This window comes from Ursus arctos, unplaced genomic scaffold (genome assembly GCF_023065955.2).
Source record: "Ursus arctos isolate Adak ecotype North America unplaced genomic scaffold, UrsArc2.0 scaffold_10, whole genome shotgun sequence".
In the NCBI taxonomy this organism is placed as follows: domain Eukaryota; kingdom Metazoa; phylum Chordata; class Mammalia; order Carnivora; family Ursidae; genus Ursus; species Ursus arctos.
The window spans coordinates 12308058-12332917 of record NW_026622764.1 but is presented as its reverse complement, the minus strand read 5'-3'; the positions used below and the strand labels follow the sequence as shown (position 1 = coordinate 12332917).

General features: G+C 46.3%; 1 protein-coding gene across 4 annotated transcripts in view; it reads left to right on the top strand.

Moving 5' to 3' along the window:
• The window catches only part of FARP1 (FERM, ARH/RhoGEF and pleckstrin domain protein 1), a 267311-nt gene that overhangs the window by 179167 nt on the left and 63284 nt on the right, over nt 1-24860 (top strand). For all 4 annotated transcript variants that reach the window (XM_026493504.4, XM_044381909.3, XM_026493502.4 and 1 more), the window contains 6 exons: nt 8791-8833; nt 11357-11435; nt 18588-18685; nt 20822-20936; nt 21778-21925; nt 24278-24373. In XM_026493504.4, the coding sequence (XP_026349289.1) occupies nt 8791-8833; nt 11357-11435; nt 18588-18685; nt 20822-20936; nt 21778-21925; nt 24278-24373 (579 nt within the window). The remainder of the gene's footprint in view (nt 1-8790; nt 8834-11356; nt 11436-18587; nt 18686-20821; nt 20937-21777; nt 21926-24277; nt 24374-24860) is intronic.

The window sequence follows — 24860 nt, the reverse complement described above, 5'->3', positions numbered from 1 at the left end:
CTCTGTTGTGTGGATGCCCCACGTTTTGTGTGTCCATTCATCTGTGGGTGGACCTGGAGGTCGTGTATTCGCAGCCCTGCGTGGCTGAGAGTCATGCTGCAGTGAACACGGATGTGTCGTCAGCACAGTGTTCAGATGCTCTCTTGTGATGATTACTTCACAAGCTTCCTTTGGGAGGCTGCTTACTTACCTGCCAAACCAAGAGGAAGCATGGTTGGTCTCACGACGTCTAAACGGGGGCTGTGGCGGCCGGCTTTGCCCATGTTCCTGCCTGCGCATGTTACGTGGGAAACTAGGGTCCCTGAAGTCCCTGGCGGACAGAGTTGTGGACTTTTGTGCCTAGGCAGCTCGGGTCCCAGCCCAGGCTTCTGTCCCTTGGCTCATTGTTTCCGTCGCGGGAGGAGTCCACGTGAGAGCATGCTGCCCGGGGCAGGTTTGCAAAAGCCTGAGGGGAGAAGGCGTGCTTTCCATGGTCTAAGATGGGAAGTGAACTAGTGATAATTGGTAATCAATTATGCTCTACCCTTAATTAGACTCGTCCTGTGGCTTGCCAGTTAATAGTTGATGGCTGTGTGTACACGCGAGTTTGGCCTGCGCTTGTCCTTGAGTCTAGGCAGCCGTGCCCGTGAGATTGCCCCACGGGAGCAGACACGTGTTTTCATCAGCTATTTTATTGATTGGGCTTTCCATGGCAGAAACGCGAATGATCCTGGGAATCAAGACTCTGTACTTAATATGCCAGCTAATTAGCAGCTGGAGTCGGGGGGCTGGTAGAAGGCCAGAAAGTTGCCATGGGGGTGAACTCACAGACCTGACTGTCCTCGATCTTCTCCTGTGTGCCACGGACTCTGCTCCACATCTAAACGCATCTCATTTGTTCTTCATACGAGAGGTGGGCAAACAGAGCCAGCGGTCAATGTGCAGGCTTTGCAGGCCTTGCCGTCTCTATGGCAACTCCCCAGCACTGCCCTCGCAGCATAAAAGCAGCCACAGACAATACACGAACCAATGTGCATGGTTGTGTCCCAATAAAACTTTATTAAGGGGCATGGATTTTTGAATTTCCTAGTTCTCATGTTGTGAAATACACTGCTTCTATTTTTATTTTTCAACAACTTAAGTGTTAAAGCAGGTCTTTGCTTTCAGGCTGTACCACAGGACGTGGTAGTCGGGATTCCGCCCCTGGGCCTTAGTTTGCCAATCTCTGCTTTATAGTATTTCTGTGAGGTTGGTATTTTATCATCTACATTTTACAGGGAGCAGATTCAGAGAGGTAACTTGCCCAAGACTTAACGATGAACTGTATAACCAGGTTTATAACCAGGATTTACGCACAGGCCTGTCTCAGCCAGCACAGGCTGCTCCCTGCCACACTTGGCTGCCTTTCCTCACACTGGCCCATGTCAGCTGCGTGAACCTCAGTGAATCTCAGCAGCCCATCGAGGACACTGGGAAAAGCTGGCATTGTGGCTTGTAAATCTCTGTTTAAACGTTTGCTTCGTCATACAGCAACTGGGTAGATTCTGCATCTCTTTGGTTTTGTACCTTATCTGCAAATGGGATTAATAAACGATGATCTTGGGGTGCCTGGGTGGCTCAGTTGTTAACCGTCTGCCTTCAGCCCAGGTGGTCCTGGGATCGAGCCCCACATCCGCTCCCTGCTCCGCTGGGAGCCTGCCTCTTCCTCTCCCACTCCCCCTGCTTGTGTTCCCTCTCTCGCTGGCTGTGTCTCTCTGTCAAATAGATAAAATCTTAAAAAAAAAAAAAAAAAAAAAAAAGATGATCTTACAAGGTTGTCATGAGGAATAATTCAGAGACTTTGCAGTGATGAGCCCAGCAGGATTCCTGCACATAGTTGCTGCTCCGATATCTGTTGTATTTTGTGCTTGGTTTGAGCTCAGAAACGAAGCCAGCCCACCAATCTTTCATCGAAGTTACATTACTTACCAATCTGATACGATAATTCCAACGTCTAATAAATACTGGTAAAGCTCAGGAAGAAGTCTGGCCTCTTTATGTTCATTTTATATCCTTCTCTGTGCCAGGAGAGAAGTTTTGCCACTGGTAGGTGTTTAGCTCAGGCTACCCTAACTAGAGTTCACTCTGTAGGAGCAGACTTGCTTTCTAGGGGCTTGAAGCCACAGAAACCACGGCTACACCCCTTGGTGGTTTCCCAGCCCCACCAGGATCGGACAGAACTCATGTATGCATAGTAGCAGCCTCCTGACCTTGCTTCTCCCTGGGGGTCTGAGGACGTCGCAGGCCAGGAGGGCCTCTTTATGGAACATGCTGGGCATAATGGATGAAGACTTGCCGAATCACAGACAGAAGTGTGGGAATCCAGCAGAAGTGAGGCTGCGGAGTGCCTCTGTCACCACGCAGAGCAGCACCATGGTTTGATGCAACAGTGGCTGTGTTAATGGGGCAGTTCTCAGAGGAGGCAAAGCTCTCCTTGAGCAGAGAGTCTTGGAAGAGAATGGATCGCTAGAAAAATAGATCAGTGGGCCATCTTCCATTTCTTAAGCTGGAAAGATACATTTTTTTTCATTTTGGGTTCTAATTAATAGACTTCTTTAAAGATTTCATTCATTTATTTGACACAGAGAGCGAGAGTGAGCACAAGTATGGGGAGTGGCAGGCAGAGGGAGAGGGAGAAGCAGGCTCCCTGCTCAGCAGGGAGCTTGATGCGGGACTCTCATGACCTGAGCCGAAGGCAGACACTTAACCGACTGAGCCACCCAGGCGCCCCTTCTTCACATTTCTTATGCTCAAGGTTTTCTCAGCTTTTTAGATCTGTTGGGTATATGGTTTTCACCAAATTTGGAAAATTTTCAGCTGTTATTTCTTTTAATCTTCTGGTTTTTTGCCCCTCCCCATTGTCCTTTGTGGCTCCAATTCCATGCATGGTAGGCTGCCCAAAGTTGTTCTTTGGTTCTCTGATGCTCTGTTACTTTCTTGGTAATACTTCGCTGTTTCATTTTGAATTGTTTCTCTTGCTACATCTTCAGGTTCATTCGTATTTCTTCTGTAGCATCTAATCCGATTTTAATTTCATCCAATATTTTTTGTTTTTTTTTTTTAAATCTCACACAGTATGGTTTTTTTCTCTAGAGGTTTCATCCGGGTCTTTTTTATATCTTCTGCATATCAACTTTGAACATAGGGAATGCAGTTGTAATAACTGTCTTTATGTCCTTCTCCACTAATTCTAACACCTGTGTTCCATGTTAGATTTGATTTTTTTTTTTTTTTTTTTTTTTTTGTCTGATTATGGGTCCTATCTTCCTGCTTCCTTGTATGTCTGTGATTTTCTTTACTGGATGTCAGATATTGTGAATTTTACCTTGTTGAATCCTGGATACTTTTATATTCCTATAAATTTTTATGGAGTGTTCTGGATGCAATTAAGTTACTTGGAAACCATTCAGTCCTTTCAGATCTGGATTTTAAGACGTATTAGAAGGGACTGGTGTAGTGTATAGTCCAGGGTTAATTATTCCTTACTGCTAAGGGCTGACCCTTCAGTACTTTACCCAGTGCCCCAGGATCATGAGGTCATCTGGGCCTTGAGTCCTTTCATTGGTTCTTTCTCCCCTGTCTTGGGTACTTAGCTTACAAGGAGACATTGATCAGTATCCAGCTGATGACTCTCAAAGGGAACCTTCTGTACTCTCCCAGCTGCTCTTTCTGGAGGGAACTTTCTACTGTCTGGTACAGCCCCGTGAGCTCTCAGCCCTACCTTTTTAATTCACGGATTTTGCCAGATTCTTCTCCCTGTGCCACAGCCTAGAAACCTGCGCAAGGCAGAGGCTGGGGCAAGTGTAGGGATCATGATTCTATTTGCTTGTCTCTCGGGGATCACTGTTTCTCACTGTCTGGTGACCTGAGCCTTCAGATGTTGTGCTAAGTATGTTTTCCTTTTGGTTTGGTTTGGTTTTTTCATATAGGAAGATAAATCCAGTCCCTGTTAATCTATTTTGACCAGAATAAAAAATGTCTACCAGGTTTAAAAAGAAAGCCACACTTAACATTAACATGAAAAGTTACATTTAAACAGATTATTACAAACAAAAATTCAAAGTAACTTCTTGTAGGAGTCAGCTTGCAGAAAGACTACTTTGTTGCAATAAATTCTAGACACTGGATAATTTGCCGTCACATTTTATCTCGTTCCTATGTGTGTTACAGTTGATGAAATATTTTTGTTGCACGCAGTTTTGATTTTTAAACCTGAAAAGGAGAGCCGAGCTTTTGTTGAGCATGTCAGCTTTTAGAGGAGCGGTGTATTATATTGCAGGAAAAGCACAGGCTTGGGGTCAGATGGACCTGATGTTGAATCCTGGCTGTGTGTGACCTTGATGAACAGCTTAAATAAGCTTTCTGAGCTTGGCTACCTTCCTGTGTAAAATGACCACGTCGACAGGAACATTAAACAAGAACATATAAGGCACCTGTCTAGTGCCTGGCACACAGGACGTGCTCAAGAAATAGTCTCTTCCCAGTGCTCTGTCTGATATCCAGTAACTGAGTCTTTTTTACTAAGAACCTTTCCAAAATACATCAAATATTACAGTTGCCTACAAAGTCTAGGTAAAATGTCACTCACCAAAATAACAGAAGCTACAGATGCTGAGGGAACAGGTTCATCCTGCCTTACCTTTCATACCTAAGCATCTTATAGAGTGTTTCTTCTAACACTAACATTAACAAAAGATCAGAGGAAAATAGGGAGCCTGACTGAAATGTAGGCAAATAGAAGACAGGGCTGGAAAGCTGTGTGGCGGCCACACTGTGGAAGGTAGATGTTAGGGGCTAGTTGTCTGCCCCTGAAACTTGTATGTTGAAGCTCTAATTCCCAGTGCCTCGGAGCAAGACTGCTTGAGGATAGGGCCTTTGAAGAGGTGGTTAGGTGAAAGTGAGCCCATGAGAGCACACCCCAATCCAACTGACAGTTGTGACTCTACAAAGAGGGGATTTGGAGGTACCCCAGAAACACCAGGGGCCTGCGTGCACGGAGGCATGATCATGGGAGCGCACGACCAGAAGACTGCCATTTGTAAGTCAAGGAGACCTCAGGAGAAACCAAGCCCGTGACACCATGAGCCTCCAGAGCCGTGAGGAGATTAAAGTGTGTTGTCTAAGCCCCTAGTCTGGTGGTTTGGCACGGCAGCGCCAGCAACCTCTTACTAACAGAGAAGTTCCCCGATTCAGTGAGTCTTACGGACCGGAGTGACATTTCTAGAAATCCATTTATTTTAACCAAATCCCTGTATAGTCTGGTAATGTGGATGCGTGGGTGTGCTCTGGAGACCAGCAGCATGGTTTTGGAGAGCACAGGGATGTGTGGCTTGGTTGAAGGGGTGGACCGTGGGGTGAGAGAGCATTACAGTTGTGCCCTCTAGAGACCCCGTTGGCAGGGAAAGAAAGATGATGGTGCTTTTGTCACCTTTTTAACTGGTCTGAACTTCTGTTCCGCTCAGGTTGAGTGAACAAGTGATCGGTCTACGATGACCTCATCTAGTCCAGATGCTTCCCAGTGGCCTTTGCTGTATATCAAAGCTTCCATTCTTTACCTCTATCAAGCAGCAGTGTTTGTCTTCTTGCTCCTTCTAGCTCATCCATTTATGGTAACGTAAGTCCTCTGTGTGCAAGACCTTTTCGGTGAGCCCTGCAGATATCACTGTAACTGGTAAACGGAGAGGTTCTCAGAGGCCCCGCATCCTCCACCCCCCCACCCCTGCACCCCGTGTTAGTTATGACGTGATCGATGGCTCCCAGCGTGGCTGCTGCAGAGCCCCACCAAACAGCCCCTTTCACGCCGCTCTGAGGTTCCCAGACCTGCTTGTTCGAAAACCACATGCTCAATTGGCTCAAATCGGTGCTTGTATTTGATGCTTGCCGCAGAAATGCCAAAAACAGACGAGAGTTGTTTTACAACAATTCGTAAAATTGGCATCGACGTTGCCAGAGCACAGTTGTTTTGTCCTGAGTGGTTTGCGGAAGTCGAGGCAGCTTCTGTGGCAGAACTGGCAATGGGGAAGGTTCTCGGAGAGGGTTCCCCGCGGCAGCCGTGGCGGCCAGGCAAGCGCAGGCCCTCAGGCTCATGAGTGCACGCTGCGCGGCTGTGGGGGGGTCCCACCAGGGTTCTCCTGGTAACGTGCTGTCCCCAGCAACACAACGACTTCACGTGCTCTCTCCCTGCCTCCGTCCTGCAAGCCTCCGATTTCACAGGCGAAGCAGAAAGCAGCAAGAAGGAACTTACCTATCTTCCCGACGCAGAAATGTAAACTGGCATTCTGTATTTTAGTTCTCAGCTTATTTGACCTTCCCATAGTTCTTGGTATAACTCCTTCTGGAAACACTGTCTTCCCATGGCTTCTGTGACACAGCTCTCCTTTTTTCCCTTCTGTCCTCATCTGCTCCCACCTGGCTGTCCATGGCGGAGGCCCCATATGTGGTCATGCATTTCACCCTCCGGACTCCGTGAGGCTGTCTTACCCTCCATGGAGTCAGGCTGGAGGCGACTTCTGAGGCCATATGTCCTGGCCGGGCTTCGCCTCTGACCTCCAGACAAGTGCGCCCCATCATTGTCATGCTGTCTCCTGCTCACGAATCCAGGGGCACCCCATAAAATGAAAGTCTAGAAGCTCCATCCTGACCCTCCTCCGGTACTCCTGTCTTTGTGAGCAGTGCCAGCGTCTGCCCAGAGGCCCTCGGCAGAAATCCTGGTGTCATTTAGGTCATTGTCAGGCACGACTTCACTTTGGTCAGGAAGGGTTTGGTTCCTGTCTCTTCCTCACTAGACCGTAACCTCCGTGAAGCAGGGACTGTGCTAAGTTTGTCTCATCTCTGGATTCCCAGAGCCTAGCGTAGGGACATAGTAATTTTTTGTTAAATGAATAAAAAAGTTGAAGAACAGAGTTTAAGTTGAGCTCTGGGCACCGATTGTCCGGATCTCAGTTTCTTATCCCATGGAAATACATTTGCTACCTTATCCATCTGGTAGGAGTCTTAGGAGGGAAATAATATATCTCGCGAATGATGATTGCGATTTTGAACGATTATGTTCTCACATTTCAAGGTTGAGTTTTATAATTATCACAGCGGAGGCGATCCTAAGTCAAGTAATGCCATTATTTTTTTTTTTTGATGTTTATTTATGTAAGTACTCTCTACATGCAATGTGGGGCTCGAACTCACAATCCTGAGATCAAGAATTGAATGTTCCTCTGACTGAGCCAGCCAAATGCCCCTAATGCCATTGGTTTTTCTCTTTTACAAGAGAGTGGTAGGGGATGGGAAATACAGAAATGAGAATTTAATTATGAAATCTTAGTGAATGGGGAAAAAGTAACCTAAATAAGTAGAGACTTAACATTTTTAGTGTTTTCATCATGAGAATTCTTAGCGCTCACTTAAGGTAATTTGGATAATGGAGAAAGGCAGAAGACAGGAAGTCACCCATCTTCCACCCTCCCAAACACATTTTCCCATGTACTTAAATATTCAGTGAGAACATAATTTTTAATGCCTGTGTGGTAGTGTGTCCTATAGATTACTTGTTTATTGTTATTGTAAAAATTTTTCACCATTAGGAATGCTAATCACAGCATTTTCATTTCACATAAATCTTTGCATGCATAAATGTATAATTTACCAAAGTTCCATGACTGGATAAAAGAGTATGTGTAGCAGTGGGTTTTTTTTAGGCTTTAGATAATTACTCCCTAATTAGTCTCCAGGAACAATTCATCTCTCCACCAATAGAGTTAAGACCGTGCACATTTCCCTGCCAAGTTGGGGTATTATAGAACACGGATACATATACGTATAGTCCAGTCTATGCAAATTTAGTGGGTGGAAGTCGTATTTGATTTTTCAGACTTGCACTTATATTATGGATTGCTCCTGAATTTGAACATTTTCCGCATTAGCCATTGTTACTTTTTTCTCTGTCAGTTACCTGTTATCCTTTGCATCGTTTGGGAGGGTTCTGTTTTTCATATTTACTTATAAAACCCTCTTTACATTAAGCATATAACCTTGTCTTTGTCAGACATGCAAATAGGAGCTTCAGTAGAACCCTTTTCAGATGACCGCAAGTTCAAAAGGAATTTAGAGAAAAGCAATGTGTGAAATGGGATAATATGATTAAATTACGCTTTATCCGTAAGGGCAGCTGGTTGCTCTCTTTTAATTTTGCCTCCTAAACTGCCTGTGTATGAAGAGTCTGGACTTCAAAGCTGGACAGGCCTGGTTTCAGTCCTGGCACTGCCTGTCTGGACAAATTATTGGCCCCTACAAGTCTCCATTATTCTTCTGGGCAACCGGAATCCTTCTGGCCTTGTTTTGAGAGATGAAAAGCTACATATTCCTTCCCTTCCCCATCCCTCAAAGATGTGCTGTTCTGTAAATGTCTACACACACGTGTATTTTGTTTTATTAAGGAGTGTGCATGTTTCACTCCCCTTGTAGCTAGACACGCAATGGTGGCATCAGTGTTGCTGAATAGCTAGCTATGGGGGAAAAGTGCAAGGGAGTGGAGAAAAAGTCTCAGTTCACCAGCTGAGTCTCAGAGAGATTTAAACTTTGAAGCTCAGGGATATCAGCAAATTTGGATGTATACTATGCAAGTGGTAGATGATGGAAGATACACCATCCTGCAGAAAACAGGAACAGACAGCCTCAGATACTCAAAAATATTTTGATTTTAAACCGCTCCAAGGCAAGTCTCAAAATACTTGTACTCTTCCATTGAGAATTTGTCTCAATCTGTTTTTTCTTTCGTAGGTCTGGCTGGATCTCTTAAAACCTATTGTCAAGCAGATTAGAAGTAAGTATATCCCACGTGCGCATTTAACAGTGATGTTCAGTATAAAGCCAGGCGTTTTTCCTCTTCTGGACGTCATTTGCCCTGTGGCCTCCAGCACCGGTGGTACAGATTCTTGGGGTTTGTTTGTTTGTTTGTTTTTTACCCCCATGATTTCCGGTCAACATCCACTAATCCAAGTGCAATTAAAATGTCGATTCTGCAATTGTAGTAGTTAACAATTTGGCGATCAAAACCTTGCTTGGAAAATCAAATCTCGATTTCACAACTAAAGCATGTCATTAATCTCCAGGCGAATTGAGCTTGCCTTGGTCAGTGCCCATGTTTGTTACTGTCATTTTTGAAGGGGAAGGTGGAGCCATGTATTCAAAAGATCGGGGTTAGGTTTTCTGTCCTGCCTCTTCAAAGCCTGGGAAATCAGAGTACAGGTGTGTGGAAAAAAATCAGGTGCCCAGAACTGTCTGTGTGTGTGTGTGTGCGTGTTTTGAACAGCAGGTGGAACTGAAAGGAGTCCGGCTTGCATTTACATCGTGCGCTGGAGAAGATTAAGGAGGGCTTGGGAGAGGAGTAAGGGAAGAAGGCTTGCTTTCTCTCTCCCTTCTCCTTGAGCCTCAGACCAGGACAGTCCCCCGCCCCCTACTCTCTGTTTTGAGGTCAATTTCAGAGTCTGAATACTCCCTCACTGCAGCCCCAGCCTGGACAAAAGTCGGAGAACAGAAACAAAATCACATTCCATTAGTCAAACGGGAAGCACCATGACACCTTGCTGCAATGCTGAGATTGTTTTAATGTCTAAGAAACCCCACTGGGCCACCTCGAGCAATTTATGTGGGTGCAATAAACAGGCGCACTGTCTGTAGGGCTCTTACGCATTTGAAAGTGATGTTGATCTTCTGTCGTTTAAATTAAGCAATTATTGATGCTGAAACTGAAACCACCATTGTTTGTTTAACATTTACAGATTTATGGGGTGGCTGGCCAGAGACTGCGCGTGGAGGACCGGGGGTGGGGGGGTGGCACATTGCTGAGAACCCCCAGGCCTGATGGGTGGAGGTAGCGAAGCATCCAGAATGATGACTGTGTCCCTGCAGTAACTCCTGGGAAACGCTCAGCGTGGATAGGTGTCCTCTAGCACGTTGCCAGAAGCAGACAGAAGACTGTCTGTTGCCATTGGGTCCACACTGAGTGGGGCTTCTCCTCCTCTCCCCGTGTGCTGTGTCTAGTTGTGTGTGAGACAGAGCTGTCCTTTTACGTTGGGGGGGGGGGAGGGGGGGGTGGCGGTAGCGTCTTCTAGCTTCAGGTTTTAGAAGGATCTGAGGAACCTCACGGGATTCCCCGCGGAGAGGAGAATAGGCAGGCCTTCCCGTCCTCCCCATTTTGCTGTTGTTACTCTATGATCCCGCCTCAGCAGGAGAGAGTTTCTGTTAATTGTCAGTGTGGGCAGAGAAGAGGGGCCCAGCCTCTCTGGGCTTCAATATTTCTGTGCCTTGTTTTTCCCCTAATTTTGTATATATTGCCCACATCATCTTTTGTCGCTTTTGGGGTTTTTTCCCTCAAATGTGTGATCACAGATGATAATACATTATTTTTTGCGACAGTGAAAGGTAAAGTAAAAAGACCTTTTCTGCTTTTATATGACTGCTGTTAAAATTTGGACTTCATTATAGTGCCTTATATTTCACAGAATGTAAACTCATGGCTGTCTATTCCGAATGGCAGAAGCTGTAAGACCACTCTGGTATTGAGGAGATATATGTAACAAATATGTATGTCAAATATATATATATATATATATATATATATATATATATATATATATGACAAATATGTATATTTGATACATATATCAAAACTAGCTCTGATTCACGTTACAAATTAGTATAATCTATTTGATGTTTTGTTTTCATTCTAAAAAGTTACCCATCACCTTGGTCCTCTCCCTGTCCACCCATCCCAGATCTGCTTTCCGATTTTGCCTGAACTCATCCATACGATGGTTTATAAAAGCTTTGGCTGACGGCTGGGGGCTGGACCATGTCTTGTTTGTTTTCCCTCCAGAGCTCAGGGGAGCACCTGGCACTTAGGTGCTCCTACATATTTGATGAACACATCAGCAGCTGTACCTGGTGGATAGCTTGAAATCCTAAATCGTATAACCGATTGACATTTTCATTTTTCCGTCACGTTATCTGAAGCCCTATATTTGGACTAAAATAGCCAATTAGGTACATTTTTGAAGACGAATGCCTGTTTTTACGATCTGGGTACAGTTTAAGTCTTCAGAGAAAAAGGTTAATACCTGAATGAAATAGTCTTGTCAAAGCGTTATTTTATAACAGGCAACATGAAGTATAAATTAGTAACTCAGCTCCCTATTCAATGACCTGGACGTCAGCAGACGTGCTCGTGACAGCTTGGAATGAGACTCATTATTTGGTGTCTAATATACCCTCTGAAGTCTTTTTCTTTAATTGCATTTGAAACAAATCAATAAATGCTTTACTGTTTTTTCCTCCCCTCTTTTAGGGCCAAAGCATGTTGTCGTTAAGTTTGTGGTGAAATTCTTTCCACCTGACCACACACAACTCCAAGAAGAACTCACAAGGTTAGTGGTTTGGAAACTGGTTATTTATTGCCATGGAGTACAGGGGAGAAGAGAAAGTTCATGTTCTCCGTCAACCGATGACATATTTTCACAGCGTGTCCCTGACCAGCGTCAGCACTGTGCTTCCCCCGGTAACCCTTTGCTCCCAGCTTTGCTTACACAGCAAGAGAGAAAGCATCACGTTTTCCTCGAAACCTGGTTTCTTGAAAGCTATGCTGTGAAGGGAACCGGGCTTATAACCTCTCACCGTCCTGATTTCCGTCTTCTCTCCATCACATCACAGGACGGTTTGGGGAAGTCAAACTCTGTGACTTGCTGCCGTGGGTGGGTGGGCATGACCCAATGCTCAGTGTCTCTGAAAGTTGGCCCTGTGGGAGAGCGTGGGAGTTAGGCCTGCCCTGGGTCCCTGTGTGACTGGCCAGCTTACTTGCCCTCTCTGCTTCTGCCAATGCCCCTGTTGAGTGCGACTGCGCCGGTTGCCTGGCCGGGCTTGTTTTGAGGAGAAGCAGGATTATGCATGAGGCGGCCGGGACCAGGAGGGATCCTGTGAATGATCTCCATCGTCACCATCACTGTTTAACTTGCACAGGACATGGTATGTGCTAGAGGAGAGCAGAGCCTGGTGGGAAAGCGTCAAGACAAAATGCGTCCCTTTTAAGAGTGACCTGCTAGTCTGACCAACCACATTCTTACCACACACGGCTCTCAAGCTGCAGCTGGTTAGACTAAGCCTGTCCCATCCTTCTCCTCCCTCTTGGTACGGAGCACAGTATCCTGGGTGGTTGACCATCATTTAGCAAAGCGCTGAGACATGCCGTCCACAGCACTTAGGCAGTGGACACTGCGTGCCAGCGTTGTTCCGGGCACTGGGAGCGCAGTGGTGAAGAGACAGGCCCGACTCTCCTAGGAGCAGACGGAATGATGAACTAAACGAGAAGCGAGATCAGCTAAGGCTAAGAGCTCTGTAGGGAGTTGAAGGAGGGGTGGTACGACAGAGGGCGGCCGGGGGACCGCTTCAGGTGGGTCAGTCTGAGGAAGTGGTATCTCTCTGAGGGTGTGATGAGAATCTTTCAGGCCTTTTTGGAGGAAGAGCTTTCCAGGTAGAAGGAACAGTTGCACAGTGTTCAAGGCACGGACAGGCTCCAGATGTTCAAATACAGTTGACCCCTGAACCACGTGAGTTTGAGCTGCACACACCCACTTACGTGCACATGGTACACGCGCGTGTATGTGTGAGAGTGATAAATGCAGCACGGGACCGGCTGTAAATGTATTGTCGCAGGTGGATTTTCTTCATCCCATTTCTTGTCTCTAGCCTGCTTCATTGTGAGAATACAGCATGTAATGCATACAACTTACAGAGTACGTGGTCATCAGCTGTGTGTGTGACTGGTCAGTCTTCGGTCAACAGTAGTTACGTTTTGGGGAAGTCAAAAGTATATGCAGATTTGGGGCTGGGCCTGGGGTCGGCACCCCTAATCCCGGTGTTGCCCAAGGGTCAGCTGTACCTCAGAGAAGGCTGGCACGGCAGGAACAGAGAGGGCGACGTGCAGTGAGGTAGGACGGAGGCCGGACGGTTGGTAGGGTTGAAAGACTAGCTGCTGTGTGGGGGCCACGCGGGACGATGACAGCTGGGAATCCGGTGAGGAAGCCGTTGCTGTCGTCCACACCACGACGGTGGCAGGAGTGGAAATGGAGAAGCGTGGTTGCATTTGGACTCTGTGCTGGACGTCGGTCCATCTGTCCTGGTGGTGGCCGGCGGCAGAGACTGAAGGAGTGGAGGGATGCTTAGGTTCTGACATCCGTGGCTGGCGGGCCGTGTTGGAGAGAACTAAAATAGAAAGGAGCAGAGGGAAGCAGGGGGTCGCGGAGGGGTGGAGAGTCAGGAGTTGGGTTCTGCCAACTTGGGTTTGAGAGGCCTACCAGGCATCACGTGGCGGTGTCAGGAAGGGCTCTGGGTGCACGAATGTGGAGTTCCAGGAAGAGGTGAAGGCCATGGCTCTTGCCAGGGCCCTGCGTTTTCTGAATGAGTTGCTGCTAATTGTTTACCTGCACTTAGAATCCTCAAATCATTGAAGCCGTTAATAGGCCAGGAATTACAGAAGGCATTAGCCTTCTGGGAAGTACTTGCAGTTTACTAGAACAGTTCCATGGAGGAGGGGCAGCTGGGCTGCTGCACCCAGAGGCACGGGACGGGCCAATGACAGGGTCTCTCTGTGGTGTCCTTGCTGGGGCTACAGTGTCGCTGCACCTGTGCTGGGTTTCCTCTTGTCGGAACGTGCATTGCTCGGAGCTCAGAGCATTGACCTAAATCTGAAGGCGAGTCCAGCTGTCGCTGGGCAGTGTGCCTTTGCCTCCTGTATGTCACTGTACCTCTCTCCTCCTCAGGAAGTTGGTAGCACGAATCCTTGTTTTTCCCCTTCCCGTTCTACTTTGCTTTGAGTTTTGCACCTTTTCAGTGTTTGTGAACCGTTGTGAACCGGGAGGTTTGTAGTTTCCTCCCATTCTGGTTTTTGCTAGAAAATTCCATGCTACTTGGGGCCTGTTGGCCAAGTGTGCCTGGTATGTGGCCAGCTGCTCTGTCTGATCTGAGGAATTCCTCAGGTGACACGGGCTCAGCTGGATAACAGCCGCTTTGGGGTTTTGTTGTCTTTGCTTTCTGGCTCCCAGTGTTAACCGACATTTAAACAATCTTTTCCAAGGAGAGATTCCATTTGGTGCAGGGGTGAAGAAAATCGATAGGAAATTTAGAAGCTCTCCCTTGCTTTTGACTTTGGCTCAAGGTGCGGCGGGGAAGGAGACCTTCCCGATCCAATGTGTTGCCTCCCTCATTCTCGAATTCCTGTGTACGCAGAAATGTAATGATGCGACCACTGAGGTTCCAGGCACTTTTCTGCAGCAGGTGGGGAGTGAGGGAGGGCTTGGGAGAAGCTCTGTGTGGACGGAACTTTAGCCGGGGGACATGGGGACGAGAGGGCGACAGAGGCAGGCCCGCAGCTTAGCAGACCTTTAAAAGTGACTCCAGCTCTGCAGTTACTTCTCGGGGCCTCGGGAGTAGGTTTCAGCTTCCCATTTATGTAGCTAGAAGATTAAATTGCACTTCGCTGTTAACCGAGGAGCTGAATTCCTTTCTATTTATTGAACCACACTTTCGGTGGCACTGTGTCCTGTTGCCACCAAGGCCCAGGCCTTTAGAAGGAGAAAAGTAGGTGGGGGTTTGAAACGGCGAGGGGGAGGGCTCTTTGGGACAGAAGGTACCAGGTTTTCTTACCGCAGAGCTCCGAGCCCGTCTTGGTGAGGCCGTGCGTTTCGGCACACTTGGCTCTGGGCATCCTGTCTTCGGTTGGATCCAGTTTCTCCTTGGCTGTGCTCTTCTTAGAGGTGGTGAGATCCATCAAAGCTTGCTGCTCTTCAGGGCCTGCTCAAGTGTCTCCTGAGGCTGGCAGAGAAATCGTAAGTTACTTTCCACTGAGGAAGGAGAGAAAGATGAAGACCTCCCAAATGAAATAAGTTAAAATAGACACGTTTAAAGCAGGGCCTGAGATTGGTGTGATTTGCAACTCTTGCTGTCCCCAGAAGCCCTCTGGATGAGCTCTGCCACCATCGTCCCTCCTCCTGACACCCCCCCTGCTGCCAAGGACCGACTTTGTTTTGAGCGCTTTGCGTTTTCATCATTTACTGGTTTGATTTTATTTCACACCTGCTGAGTTAACAGCCTTTAGCTCCCGTGGATTTGCTTGCGGTGGCTCCCGTTTATAGAATGGGAGGTGCTGGTGCATCTCTAAAGCTAGCCTGATTAACAGCTGTCGTTAAGAAGTCAACCGTCAGGACCCAGGAAGGTCGTTCTCCTATTACAAGGGCCCCAGAACGGAAGACTCAGCACGACTAGGGAGTGACAGCTTCTTTCCGCAGTCTTCAAAATGCCTACGTGTGCGAGCTTCCAGAAGCCAGCGCTGCCTCGGAGCCTACACGAGACCATCACCAGAGGTCCCCAATGCTTGTCAGACTCTGACCACTCATCTGTCCCTGAACATTCTCCGCGAACTCAAGGCCTTGTGTTTGAACTGGTAGATGGTAAAATATTCAGAATGTAATGCTTTTATGCCCTCGACTTATTTAAAAATTTAACCAGATAGAGGCTTAAAGCCTGTAGGTCTGAGAAATGTTAGGCTCAAAAAAATCATACCGCCTGCCTAATCCAGAAAGATGATTTGTGCTGTAAATCTGTATGTTGATGTTTTAGGTTTTTTTATAGTCTCTGCTTTTCTTCCCTTTGACTTCCCAGAGACAGAGAACATGAGAGCAAGAATAAATATCGGGGGGCGCCTGGGTGGCTCAGCCGTTAAGCATCTGCCTTCAGCTCAGGTCATGATCCCAGGGTCCTGGGATCGAGCCCCGCTTCGGGCTCCCTGCTCGGCGGGAAGCCTGCTTCTCCCTCTCACACTCCCCTTGCTTGTGTTCCCTTTCTCGCTGTCTCTCTCTGTCAAATAAATAAATAAAATCTTAAAAAAATAAAAATAAATATCGGTGTGGGGGATGTTGGGTAAAGGTCAGCTGTTATCAACTGGTGGATCTGGGGGTGTTTTTTGTTTGGGGATTTTTGGGGGAGCTGGTTATAAAATTGCCTCTGTAGTTTTTTTAGTTCTTACTAATGGAATTTCCTAAGTAACTTAAAGGGGATTTGTTTTTCTTCCGTTTCTTTCTCTCTCTCTTTTCTTAAATTTACTAAGTAAGGTCTACCCCCAACATGGGGCTTGAAGTCATGACCCTGAGATCAAGAGTCGCATGCTCTACCACCTGAGCCAGCCAGGAGCCTCTAGTTTTTCACTTATAAGGGAAAAATTGCTAACATTTATTGAATGTTTTTGTTCAAGTCCACTGAGCTTTCCACGAGTTGCTTCATTTAATTTTTATGGCAATCTCTGTGGTTGATCTTATTAAAAGCCCCCCTTTTTAAAAATTAAAAATAACCTTTCATTATTACAAAATAGCAAATGTGCAGCATAGAAAGTTAGAACATACAGATGAGCAAGAGTAGGAAGGTAAAATACTGTATTCCTCTGGCCCAGGGGTGACCATTAGATAACACATTAGTGTGATACCCATTCTGATTTTTCTCTATGCATCCATATGGACTTTTCATTTCACCTAATATCTTGGCCATACTCAGATTTCCCCATTTGTCCCGTAAATATCGTTTGTGTCTGCTCATCTAAAAGGAGATTCACGGTAGGACCAGAGTTGCATTGGTCATGTCCTTTGGACCTCATTTACTCTAGCAGAGTCCCTCCTTTTTTTTTCCTTCATGATACCACCTTGTTGAAGAAACTGGACCAGTTACACTATAAAATATCCCACCTCCTGAATTCGTCAGATTTCTTCCTCATGGTGCCATTTAGCTTCTTCGTCTATCCTCTGCATTTCCAGAAAACTGGAAGGTAGTTCTATACGTTTGATGGTTATAAGTTGGACATTCTGGGCTCGAATCCATCAAAAGTGATGTTGTGTGCCTCCCATTTCATTAGTGATGCTTAGATTGTTCATTGGGTTCGGGTGGTGGTGGTGGTGGTCTGATCTTGCCGTTGCGAAGTGAAGTCCTGTTACTTTGTCTCTGCAAACATCCCATCTCCAGAATGGTTTTTACATGAATTAACAGTCCTTGCCCGAGTCTGTAATTTCTTTAGAGGTTGTGGAAGGAGGATTCTTGCTGTTATTAGTTGGCGTACTTCTGTAAGGAACTTTGCCACATCGACTTGGGTTTTCTGTGTATCCTGCTATTGGAGAGGCAGAGTCCCTGCTCAATTTTTTGCCTTAGGTTACCAAGAATTGCTTCAGTAGTCTCCTCCAGTGGTGATATATTCAGTGTTTCCTGCTTTCTCTTTGAATATTAAAATGGACTCATGAATTTTCATTAATTCCATGTGTTTTGATTCACGTTAATTATTCACGTTGAGACTCAAGTTGTCACAGCATTGGCAGGTGGATACCCCTTCAAGGTGTTTCTTTTGCCCCCTCTCCTTTTTTAAGATTTATTTATGAGAGAGAGAGAGGAATGGGCGTAGCAGAAGAGGGGGAGAGAGAGAGAGAGAGGGAATCTCAAGCAGACTCTCTGCTAAGTGCAGAGCCTGACCTGGGACTCGATCTCACAACCCTGTGATCACAACCTGAGCTGAAATCCAAGAATCACACACTCAACTGACTGAGCCACCCAGGTGCCCCTCTTTTGCCTTTTTAATACGCCCCATTTATATTTCAAAGCTGCCTTGCTTTCTGGCATGACTAGATATTCCAGGTACATACCTACCCCATACCTGAAATCTACCATTTCTCCGTGGACCTCCCTCTGTGACCTTCTAGCAACTGTAGAGAGCCAGAATCCAAGTGCCAAGATTGGCTATTGAGGTTAACACCTCTGGGCAGTGGGCAGAACTAGCAAATACCTTCTAAAAATGTAGGCATTCATATTGATTTCTTTTTTAAATCAGTTCTTACATTGCACTATGTTTTTACTTAATTTCTTTGATTTATAAATACTACTTTTCTCTTTCACCAAAAACGTTCACTTGCTTTATTCTGCAACATAAAAAATAACTGTAAAATTAATTTTTATGGATCTGGTAACTGAGGCTTTTGGAAGAACCTAAGTGAATATTACACCACACACACACAAAAAAGACACCCTCGTCTTCCCAATTCTGTTGGCAAAAAAGCTCTCCCTAACCATAACAAGCTACTGTTATTATCTGAGCCTTAAAGTTATTTTTTTAGTATATTTGATCTGTGGGGGAAAATCGTAAACATTTGTTACACCCTGCAAAAATTATTTGGAGAGTGGCAAGACATAGGCTTGGGTTTTAAACGAAGAGATCCAGCCATAGAATAAAATGTGTCCGTCCTCGTGTGACAAGGTCCCCGTGCGTCTCCTGCGCCTTCCAGTGATGCAGGAGCGTTGACGCTGCGGTCAGTGGCACCGGGTGTTCATTCCGGCCGGGCAGACTTTCTTTTCCCTGCTCTGTGTACTTTTCTGTAGCTCCTCGCTGTGTGCTCCAGTGCCCAGACGCGGGCCTGACTCCCACACTGGCCCTTGCACCCCCTGCGTGTGCCCCCGGCCTGGAGGTGCGTGACGCCGGTCGTGTGTGTTTGTGTCCGCAGGTACTTGTTCGCTCTGCAGGTGAAGCAGGACCTGGCTCAGGGCAGGCTGACCTGCAACGACACCAGCGCGGCTCTCCTCATCTCACACATCGTACAGTGTAAGTGGCATCCGTTTCTTCCGAGGTCGTGTTGAGCCCACCGTGATCGGACTGGTGGGGGGACGTAATCAGATCCACGAAACACAGTCATGGTGCCTTTGTGTTATTTTGCTGTGAGCATGAGTGCCAGTGGGTTGGAGACCGTACCCCTCGGACTTTGTGGGTGTATCCACCCACCCCCAGTATTGGCCTGTGAACTCTGTGCGCTGTCTGCCTACTCTTATCATTCTTTCTTTTCTTTCTTTTTTTTTTTAAGATTTATTTATTAATTTATTTGCAAGAGGGAGAGAATGGAGGGGGGAGGGGCAGAGGGAGAGAGAGAATCTCAAGCAGACTCCACGCTGAGTGCGGAGCTCGATCTCAGGACCCTGAGATCATGACCTGAATGGAAACCAAGAGTCAGGTGCTCAGCCGACTGTGCCCCCCCAGGCGCCCCTCTCTTTAAGGACTAGTACGCAATTGTTGAAAATCTCAGTTACCTCAGAGGAGAAGCTTGGCCAGATGCTGTCCAAGTGAACTAAACTTGTTCTGTCCTGTTCTTGGACTTAATATCCATTATTGAATATGGCACATTAGCCTTAAGACCCAAAACTGTCAACAGTCGCGCTTCTTGTATTCTGTTCTCCAGAGTTCAGTAAACCCCAAGACACATGAAGCTGGACTAAATCCTAGTGATGCTTGAGATGGGATATTTTAACCTTCTTAATCTAGGCAAAGGATAAACTAGATTGTGCTCATTCTAAGGCTTATCGACAACCCAGCTGGGCACTTTTTTCCTTTTTGGCCAAGGCAGAAGTTACTTGAAATGAAATATACATGTTATGTTTCAGGAAGATAATTACATCACACATATTAGCATGAGTATAAAAGAAATTGTGCTGTCATATCATTAGAATCAGCCCATTGGGATAACTGCCTAGGTAACAAGAGTCCCCAAGGTTTGTAGGAAGCGTCACTCCTAGTGGTTAATAAACGCACCTAATATGATGAGGTATTTCTAGAGACCATGCTTATCTTCTTATTTTTTATACATGGGCCTTACTGAAGATCTCCCAGACCTAGGAAGGAATGATACTGATTCCCCATAGCAGCAGGAGGGCTAGAGAATGATTGAGTCTTCCCTGGCTTAGCTGGAGCCCGGTGAGTTGGCACCGTTTTGTGCAGAGCAAATATTCTCAGTGGGTGCGATTTATAGGAACATACAGGCCATATCCTGTGTGATTACTGGAGGGGCGTTGCCCAGAGGGGGACAAGCTGCTTCCCATGACAGAGTGACAGGTAGGTTTCCTAGCAACCGTTCACTAGCTTTTACTCAAAACACCTGGGCTCTGGTCATTAGGCTACTTTAAAAGCTTGTTACACAGACCATATGATTCAAAGAAAAAGCCATGCTGTCCCAGAGGTATTAAATTGGTATAAACTGACCTGGAGCTAGTGATGTTACGGTACAATCATTACTTTAAAGCTCTGTCCTCTAGATTTCAAGATCATAGCAGTTTGGGGACAATGTAGAGGTTACATGAGAAAAATATGCCTCCTCTTCCTTGTAGATGAAAAATTCATAAGAATCTGACCAGTCACTTCTGACGCTAGGACTAGAGGAAACTTAATAAACTTTAATTGTTTTATCTTACCAAATTAGATCGTATATGTGTATACCTATTTACCACTGGCTTTTCTCTACCTGAGAAAGCACTTGGGGTTTGCACTCGTAATTATTACATATAAGAGTTTCGCAAGTTGATTTTTGTAAAGTCCTGAAATTCTGGGGCTTATTTAGAAGTCGTAAATCCACATGTCTAGAATTTACTGCCTAGCTCAGAAGTGGTCCTGCTTGGGCAGGGAGGAGGGAATGAATCAGGAACGTGGATGGATGAAAATGGATGGATGCTGAAGTTTCCTTTCCAGCTGGTAGAGATGAGAAAGAGTGGAAACTGGCCTCGCATGTTGGCACAGTTGTTAAAAACGTCCTCACAGGATGTCTTCTGATGCCCAGCCCTGATGATACCCACAGTCTGGGATCACCTTGTCCGCTGCCTTCTGCTTTGCTAGCTGGAGAATGTTCCACGGGGAATGTAACAGACTGTGAAGCATTAATCCTATATGGCTGGGTCTTCTTTCTCTGCTTCTTGGTAGCTGAGATTGGGGATTTTGATGAAGCGTCGGACAGAGAGCATTTAGCAAAAAACAAGTACATACCTCAGCAAGACGCGCTAGAAGACAAAATCGTGGAGTTTCACCACAATCACATGTAAGTCCCGCTCGGTGCCTCGTGTTCCCTTCGAGTTGTTTCTCTCTGTCCTTCCGGCATAGGTGGGTGTGCACACACACTAACTGTTGGGACGAAATACCCAAAAGGTGAGGGAGAAGAGCACAGAGCTTCATGGGAGGTGTTGTCACTCACCCTGGACTCTCAAATGCAGGTTACCCACTCCAGACCAGATCTCTAGGTCCTCCTTTGATTTCCTGTGCTAGTGGAATAGGCCTGGAATTTAGGACACCCATGCTGTGGAATTGAAGGGGGCGTGTAAGACCAATTAGCTGGAAATCAGGAAAGGGCTATATGGTCAACAACGGGCAGAGGAGGAATGTTACAAAGATCTAGAACCTTTGTAGCCTCTCCATTTTGGTTTTTTTTATCTTGATCAGTAAAATATTTTTCAAAAGATGCCCTGGGCCTATTGTTTTTGTTGTTTCTAAGGCGGGTACTTGAGCTTTGCTGATAGTATGTAAGAGTGTTGCCTTGAACTTTGCTTCCAAGTGTAGGCCCATTGTAAGTGACTAAAAACGTGTTTTAACACCGTGGCGTTTTGCTTTTATATGACCTTAAAGGAAACTCTTTGAGATTCCAAAAAAACAGGGCAAATGTAAGATAGACTTCTGGGGTTTTGTGTTACACGGGCAATCAGGCTTTTGTCCTAGCTGCTCAACTTTGGGTGATAATGGGGGGTTGGGTGTCATCTGAGCAAGTAGCTCCATTGTTTGTGATGAAGTGCCTTCTTATTTCCCAAGAGAAGTTGCTTAATCTCAAATTAATAGACACAGGGAATTCAAATCTCCTGGCCTTTTCTCTTGAATTTTTGTTGTGTCAGTGGACAAACACCAGCAGAATCAGATTTCCAGCTCCTGGAGATTGCCCGCAGGCTGGAGATGTACGGGATCCGGTTGCACCCGGCTAAGGACAGGGAAGGCAGTAAGATCAACCTGGCTGTTGCCAACACGGGAATTCTCGTGTTCCAGGTAAGAGCGTTTGGGACACAGCTCCGTTCCCTCAGTGATGGAGAGATAAGAGTTGGCCCCTCAACTCTGATTCCGTGTTGGGTGGGCCAAGTTAAGTCCTCTGACAGGTACTTTTAGGTGAACAGGAAAAACTAACCTCATCTCAGGGTTTCTGTTTCTTTCCAGGCCCTCGGCTTCCAGATCCTGTTCCGTTGGCCCCTGCTCTGGTTGGGGAATGCACAAATTGAGATTTGCTTGTGTCTATTGACTTTGTGGGATCACAGAAATCTCTATCAGTGGGCGTGTGCTCAAAGCCCAGTTTAATAGAATCAGGATTTCGGATCCCCCAAAATAAACACCTTCTTCACACTGGCACATGAACTCATGTCATCTCTCCCACGCCCTCTTTTTTTTTAAACTGTTAAGGTTTTTAGTTGCTTTTTTTTTTTCTTTTAACCAAATTTAGGGGTTTTTCAACCTAATTTAGGTTTTACCTCAGTCGGCTGATTTGTGATTTCGGGTATACATAACTTAAAAGCCTAATGTGTATTTTTTAGGATTTAGCAGTTTATAAATTCCTAAAAGCCAGGTGCAATAGTAAGTTTGTAGCAAAACACTGCACTTGAATTCTTACCTGTATTTTACCCAAGGGCATAGTTTTCTGTTCTCTGAAACGCATACTCTGTTGATCGCACTGCCAGTGTACTGTTCTGTTGATCAGTGCTGCTTTTTGTTTCTTAACAGCTTCATTGAGGTATGATGGACATAGAATAAAATGCATATATTTAAAGTATGCAGTTTTTTATAGATAGATAGATATCTCCTAAAGCCATCAATGAAATATATATATCCTGAAGCCATCAATGAAAGTTCACAAACATATGTGTATATATCCTGAAGCCATCAGTGAAATCAGGACAGTGAACATATTCACCACCCCCAAAGATTTCCTCAGTGCTTTTCTTTCAAACAAAAGCGAGTCCTCTGTGCTTTGGTTTCAAAGGGGTGTGGAGAAAGTGTCTGTCTTTTAAATCGGGTCATTTTCACCCGTTTTGAAGGTGTAAATATGTACATAATCTAAAATACTTCTTCAGGCTCTGCCGGGTTCAGTTATATTTCCCCTTCCTGTTTTACCAAAGGAGTCCCAGTGCTGCTCCCATGTTTACGACGGACATGAGTTCTCACAGAATCCTGTCCCAAGAGGAGTTGAGGTTGGGTTTCATATGGGAAGGCAGGGTGGTATTGGAGGAACTGACTGCTCTTAACAGTTTTTGACCTGCTGAAATAATCTTAGGAGAACTCGATGAGCAAAATGACCATAAACCAAATAGAGTTTTTAGTCCTACCATGAAACTTGAATCAGAAGCCTTAAACATTTCTGAAAATCATGGGGGGCGGGGAGAAGTGCCTCACAATTGAATTAATTTGCTTTGATTATGTGTGATAGAATCTAAATATTGAGAATTGCTCAGTTATTTAATCATGTACAAAGGCTGTATCTTGGAATTAATCTTCTTGCCAGTCCTTAATTGCTTCATTCTTATCAATTTAAATAAGCGGTTCTGGTGTCCGGGCAGGCTCAGGAGGAATTCTAATTTTAGTTGAGACACAGGACAGATGGGAGCTGGTTTCTGGCAGCGTCCCCTTGCTTCTCCATCACCCTGTCTCTCCACACCTGACTTTTAAAGATGAGGACGCGTGAGTCCTTCCCCGAGACTGTTCTCTGGTCTAGAAGACACACAGCAGGCCGGGCCTCCCCCCACCATCCCGCCTGTGCGGTGGGCAGCCTGCTGGGCATGGGAGCCAGCCCCGTGTGCGCGACGGGGGTGGATTGCTAACCTGCAGAGTTGCTTTTATGGAGATTAACAGTTAGCTGCTGGTTAAGGCCCATGCTCAGGAATCTCATTCTGCCACGTGAACTGTGTGATTTTGGACAAATTAAAATCTATCCATGCAGCAGTTGCCACATCTCTAAGAGAAAAATAGTAAACCCATCTCACTGGGTTTTGTCTAAGGTTTGATAAGAGGTCTGTAAAGTCCTTACGGGGTGCTTGGCACTGCAGATGTGATGGTCACTAATTGTGGTGGTTGTCATGGTTTTTATTGTTTTTTGTCTTTATTTTTATCCTTCCCTTGGCCAGCTGCTCCTCTCCCTGGAGGCAAACTTAGTTTGAATGCCAAATCCTATAATTAGTGAAAAATAATGCTCCAGCAACAGGAATCTTCCACAGCAGCAAATCCTGAGAATTCTCTAGCAGAAGGCATTCTTCCCGAACATTCGAACGACAGCTCCCCATACGCAAGGCAAACCCACTCCCCTGTTGCTTCTTATGCATTTCCTGGCTCACTGGCTGATGCCTTTCTTCTCCTCAGGGTTTCACTAAGATCAACGCCTTCAACTGGGCCAAGGTGCGGAAGCTGAGCTTCAAGAGGAAACGCTTTCTCATCAAGCTCCGCCCCGATGCGAACGTAAGTGGATTGGAGTGGGGGACCAGACGTCGGAGCCCACCCCGTGATCCGGGGATGGAGGGGCTCTGCTGGGGCACAGGCTGGAACGGCGGCCAACACTGCAGGCGTCTAAGGGTCAGCACCCAGAGGCATGCCCAGATGCTGGGTAACCGCGCTGTCACCTGGGTCGACAGAGCGAGGGTAGAGAATGTGCAGCCCCTCCCGGCACACAGCCAGACCTGTGCGGTTGCTGGGGCGCCAGCCTCCGGGCCACCTCCTCGAGACCCCCCCACTCAGCATCCACCGGCTTCGGGGCTGATGCCTGTCCAGACAAGCCTCCAGCTGTCCCCAGCTTTCCCATCCCTGCTCTTGTCCCCAAGCCTCTGACAGCACATTCTCACAAGCTAATAAGCAGGTCCACCCCACTTCCTACAGAACCCCTAAAGATGTTGCTCACCCCAGGACCCAACCAGAATTTGGAGTGTTGTTCCCCCCCCCATGGAAAAAA